This window comes from Lutjanus erythropterus, chromosome 3, assembly GCF_056507025.1.
Source record: "Lutjanus erythropterus isolate fLutEry1 chromosome 3, fLutEry1.hap2, whole genome shotgun sequence".
Classification (NCBI taxonomy): domain Eukaryota; kingdom Metazoa; phylum Chordata; class Actinopteri; order Lutjaniformes; family Lutjanidae; genus Lutjanus; species Lutjanus erythropterus.
The window spans coordinates 37311968-37317199 of NC_139319.1; the positions used below are offsets into that span (position 1 = coordinate 37311968).

General features: G+C 41.2%; 1 protein-coding gene across 1 annotated transcript; it reads left to right on the plus strand.

Annotated features, from left to right (window-relative positions):
• On the plus strand, positions 1 to 1905 carry LOC146330482 (ubiquitin carboxyl-terminal hydrolase 37-like). The gene is made up of 8 exons (XM_084714077.1): positions 1 to 124; positions 230 to 381; positions 612 to 711; positions 828 to 904; positions 1091 to 1199; positions 1305 to 1365; positions 1536 to 1693; positions 1824 to 1905. Exons 1-8 carry the CDS (start codon positions 2 to 4, stop codon positions 1827 to 1829), a joined length of 786 nt encoding a protein of 261 aa, XP_084570203.1. The 5' UTR covers position 1; the 3' UTR covers positions 1830 to 1905.
• The last annotated feature ends 3327 nt before the right edge of the window (positions 1906 to 5232 follow it).

Below are 5232 nucleotides of genomic sequence, written 5' to 3' on the forward strand. Positions count from 1 at the left end.
AATGTTCATGAACGTCGTGCGCAGTCACCGCTCCACCGACCCGGAGACCAAACTCCACGCCCTCATGTCATTCAAAAATACCGTAGCAGTCCAGGCTCCTGAGTTTCAGGGCAACCAACAGAACGTGAGTCATCTGGTTCGATGATACTTGTTGTTTCACCTCCTCCTGCGAGACAGTTTCTCCTCTCAAACCTTGTGTGTGTGTGTGTGTGTGTTTGTGTGTGTTTAGGACGCCCACGAGTTCCTGACCACAGTCCTGTATCAGATCAGCTGCTTGACGCCGATACTGCAGGATGTTGCCGCCATCACTGGAATGAAATACAGATGCCCTGTTCAGGAAAACCTACTGTTCAGCATGCAGACCACCAGGACCTGCAAGAGGTACGACAACAGAGACAAAGACATCACACACAGCAGGAGAAGTTTTATTCTCCTTATACAACTCATACAGGCCAAATACAAAATACTGTGAACAATTTCCACATTTCATTACTGTTGTTTTTTCACTTTACAAAAGTCCATTTGTACTTGCCCCTGTTTAATTATTGATTATTGAATAACAGCAAAGGCCAAAGTAGTAAATATTTTCTGTGTGCTGTCCCTTTGTGTAGCTGTGGAGCCCAGTCTACACAAGAGGAAGACTTCAGCAGCCTGTCTCTGATCCTGAAACCTCACAGCTCAGTCCAGGACATGCTGCAGGATTACCTGATGGTAAGACCCACCTGTCCTCCTTTAGTGACATCATCACATGAACACACACTTCAGTCCCAAACACAGTCTGTTTTGTCCAGCAGCTGACAGCATGTTGTCTCTGTGTCGTTGTCCAGGAAACAGAGTTAGACTTCAAGTGTGACTGCGGTGCTAACACGTCTGTCCGGCAGTCCAGTTTTAAGACCCAACCTAAGTAAGTGACATCACATCCAACACAGATAGTCCAACTGTGGACCTTAAAGGACTATACCGCAGCATTTACTCCTTAACCCCATTTTTACTTTACGTTATATCTGAACATTTTACACTTTTCATGTATGAAGCAAAAATCCCAACAACCTTCTGAAGCCATGTTTTTCTGTTTCTCTCCTCTCTACAGAGTACTGATGCTGCACTTGAAGCGTTTCCACTTCAGTCAGTCCGGGCACCTGCAGAAACTCAACAGCAAAATCGAGCTCTTGAGGAAGCTGCTGGTGACATCCAGCCAGGTAAGAAATATCTCACCTGAGTTCAAGTCCAAAGGAAACGTGAGCTCTGTCTGTAGCTGGGTTTCTTCTGTGTAACTGACTGTTTTTAACTGTGTTCCCTCTCAGGGTGACAGTCAGTACCGCCTGGTGAGCATCATAAGTCATCTAGGCTCCCAAGGGATCTTTGGTAAGACACTGTCACAGTCTGCAGTCCTCTATCAGGTTCTCAGACACATCATATATCTGGATGTTATACATATTATCAGTGCCTTCAAGAAATTGTAATTGCAATAATTCATGCAAATGCAACCTCACATGTCAAGACACCCAAACTAACAGTCATTGGTCTCCTGTTAGGACACTACATCAGCGACGGGGTGCACCCAGATGGGGACATGGACGACCCTGCTGACCGCTGGCTCACCTACAATGACTCATTTGTCGAGGAAACCACCGGAGCCTCCGTGTGTGAGCAGCGTTGCCAGTCAGCGTACATCCTATTCTACAGAAGACAAGTAAGAAGACAGTGCCGTCTCATCCTGCAGTCAAACTGACTCTGATGCTTGTTGAGTTTAACAAACGATTTGCCGACTTACAATGTAAAATCCACCAACTCTGTGCTGAGTGTTGTATCTCTGTTCTCAGATCTAGAGCAGTCTGGCCATGCAGAGACTTTGTCTGCCAGACTCAAAAGAAAAATATCTGCCACAGGTAAGTAGACACCACAATTTTAAAGAGAGGCCAGATGACTAACTCTCTTTTGCCTTTTCTCAAGTGGAGGAGGTACAAGAGGAATGAGTGGAGGAGGTACAAGAGGAAGAGAAGACCAGCTTCATCTCGTAGAGGAGGAGACACTCACCAAGTCCTTAAGTAAGAGGTCTCACTAATTATTTATCAGTAACTTGTGAGATTAAAGTGTTTCTCAATCTCTTGTTTATTTTCTCTACATTAATCACAGTTATTCAACTTCAACTAATACACTAAAAGATTTTTAAAAGACTTTGAAGATGGTCTTGTCCCCAGTCTTGTATTTTTGGGAAAGATGTCTGTATATTAATTTCACAGTAATTAAATGAATGAATTTTCACTTTCCTATAACATATTGTTAGACGTTTTTACATATTTCTTCCTAAACAAATACTATACCATCAATTTGATGCTATTAATTGTCTATCTCATAACCTTTAATCAAAATTTACCAATCAAAGAGCATCTTTTTTAAATTTTGGAAAAAAGTGGTCTAAAACTACACAAGGTGATGTGGGGGTTAGTTGTCAGAAGTGGGCTAGCTGCTCTTTAGCACAGAGAAAGTAAGAGGTCTCACTCTGTCACTATTTTTCAGTAACTTGTGAAATTAGGCAGGAAAAGCCAGGTGACTAACTCTCTTTTGTCTTTGTCTTTTCTCAGGTGGAGGTACAAGAGGAGGTTCCTGACCAGCTTCATCTCGTGGAGGAGGAGACACTCACCGAGCCCTTAGGAGGAGGGCGGCTCTGGACTGGGTACCAAACTTTGATACTTTTATGGCGCTGACCAAATCGCTTCTATTGCTTTTAATTTATTGGGTGAAATTGGAGCCGAGGCAGAGAGCCTGTCTGACTTATAATAGACAGAGAAATACACAAGATGACGTAGTGGTTAGTTGTCAGAACTGGACTAGCTGCTCTTCAACACAAAGTAAGAGGTCTCACTATTTATTTATCAGCAACGTGTGAGATTAGGCAGGATTACAGTGTTTCTCAATCTCTTGTTTATTTTCTATACATTAATCACAGTTATTTAACTATAATACACTAAAAGATTTTTAAAAGACTTTTTTGGGAAGATGTCCCTGAAGACCAGGATTGAGAAACACTGGTCCACACCAAGAACAATAACAAAAAATATCAGTTCACATCCGACTGGCCGGGATGAGGATCTGCACCACATGGTTCGCAGGCCATGGTTCTCCTGAGAACCATGGCCTGAGAACCATGTGCATTTGAAGTTCCCTACTCCCTACTCAGACCGTCTACTCTGAGTAGGGAGTGAGTCATTACTCCAAGTGAGGGACTTGTTGTTATAGTTGTTGTTGTTGGTGTGGACAGGCCTTTAGAAAGATTACTGTTAGGCTTTTGTGGGTTTCCTCCAGGTGCTCTGGTTTCCCCACGTTAAAAAACAAAAAGATAATGTATTCTAGTTCAGTTCTGTAGTCAGTACTTTGATCTCATAATGACTAAAAGTCTATTCTAGATTGTTTAGACCTCGATCTGTTGGACCAAGTAAAGATTCTGTCACATGGATATTTGTCTCTCAGACATCTATTAAATCAAACCTTTGCATTAGCAATTTTAAATTTGTGTTGGCTCTTGTCGGGGGTCTTGATAGCCATCTGTCAATTGTGTTGTCCAATGTAACATTAAAGTCTCCTCCTATAAGTAGACAAGCATTTGGAAATCTGGCCAGCCAGTAGAAAATTCTTTTTTCCACATCATTAATCAGAGTATTGTTATCTGAGATTGTGTTATAACCGTAAATGTTAATAATTATTAAATTGGTGCTACAAGTGTCAACAACCTGACAGATATAATGACCATTCTTATCGCAGTCTGTATGTAATATAGGATCAGCACCACATGGTTCTCAGGGGAACCATGGCCTGAGAACCATGTGCATTTAAAGTTCCCTACTCCCTACTCAGACCGTCTAGTGAGGGACTAATTGTTATAGTTATTGTTGTTGGTGTGGACAGGCCTTTCGAAAGATTACTGTTAGGCTTTTGTGGGTTTCCTCCAGGTGCTCTGGTTTCCCCACATTAAAAAACAAAAAGATGATGTATGCTAGTTCAGTTCTGTAGTCAGTACTTTGATCTCGTACCTAACCACCATTAAAGTCAAAGCATCATTCGCGAGTTTGGTACCCAGCCCTTGGCCACTCCCAGAGAGCCCAGTTCCTCCCGAGGTTTCTTCCCGCTAGGGGGAGTTTTTCCTTGCTGCCGTCGCCACATGTATATAAATCTGAACCAGTAAGACCTAATCAGAGCTCATCTCCAGTTTATTTCATTCTAATTTGGCATTACGACACTTAATTGGACTGGAATCCATAGTTTTTATCATCATGATGAGGAGATGAGTTGGTCAATAATAAATTGGCTTGCTCTCTGGGAAGGACTACAGGTAATGTATACAATTAATATTAATAATAAAGAACTTAAAAATTAAAAAAAACATGTCTGTGTGCTCTGTTTTCTCTCATTGTCATTTTATGGTTGAAATAGGGGTCAATGAAGAACTCCATTTCCATATATTACACATTTCCCAAAATTCACAAACACACTTCATATGAAAATGGCTGCAGTGAAAGAAAGGTGTGTTGGGAGTTTATATGCAACATGCAGACCTCTTAACTTAAGTAAAGTACCAAAGAAAGTTAAAACTAAAACTGAACAAAGTATTAAGATGGTTAAGTATGTCAAAAAACAATCACTAGTAACATCACTAGTGATGCTTTATGAACAGGTGAAGGTTAGTTGTTTGCTGCTGCAGAGTCTGAAGTTGATGTTTTCTCAGGGTGAAGTTGGCTGTTCAAGTTTACTACTTATGTTGCATGTTCACGATTTCTGATGTAGTATTTAACCTCACACAAAACAAGAACTAACAGGTCTAACAGTTAATACTGACACATTACGTTGGCTGTCTGTTAGCTACCATTAGCTCTGATCCAGAGCCACTAATTAACTAACTAAAATATGCTAGCATACCAATTTTAGCAGGTTAGTTCATGAGGTGAACATGCAGGGGACACTCGCAAGAACCTTCAATTCATTTTTGGAATTTAAATTATTATGTAACCACTTCTGAACCATTTCTAAACAACACACTATGTCACTCTGTTAAGAGTTGTGTCAATTAGTTCATACCGCAGCTTTCTTCTGTCTGACAGAGCTGAACTTGTTGTAAAGTGTGCAGACAACAGTGCCCCTGCTGGGGCCGCAAATGGTCACACGGTGGGCAATTTCTTATGCCTGATCTATTTCTTATGTAAATAGTACTTCCTCACACACTGATCTAAATTAGCT

What these genes read in the sequence shown, in the direction of transcription:
- LOC146330482 (XM_084714077.1), top strand. Translation starts at nt 2, where the DNA reads ATGTTCATGAACGTCGTGCGCAGTCACCGCTCCACCGACCCGGAGACC. An exon ending in TGCTGGTGACATCCAGCCAG is followed by an intron (nt 1,200 to 1,304) that starts GTAAGAAATATC and finishes GTTCCCTCTCAG; the next exon opens with GGTGACAGTCAGTACCGCCT. An exon ending in AGGCTCCCAAGGGATCTTTG is followed by an intron (nt 1,366 to 1,535) that starts GTAAGACACTGT and finishes GTCTCCTGTTAG; the next exon opens with GACACTACATCAGCGACGGG.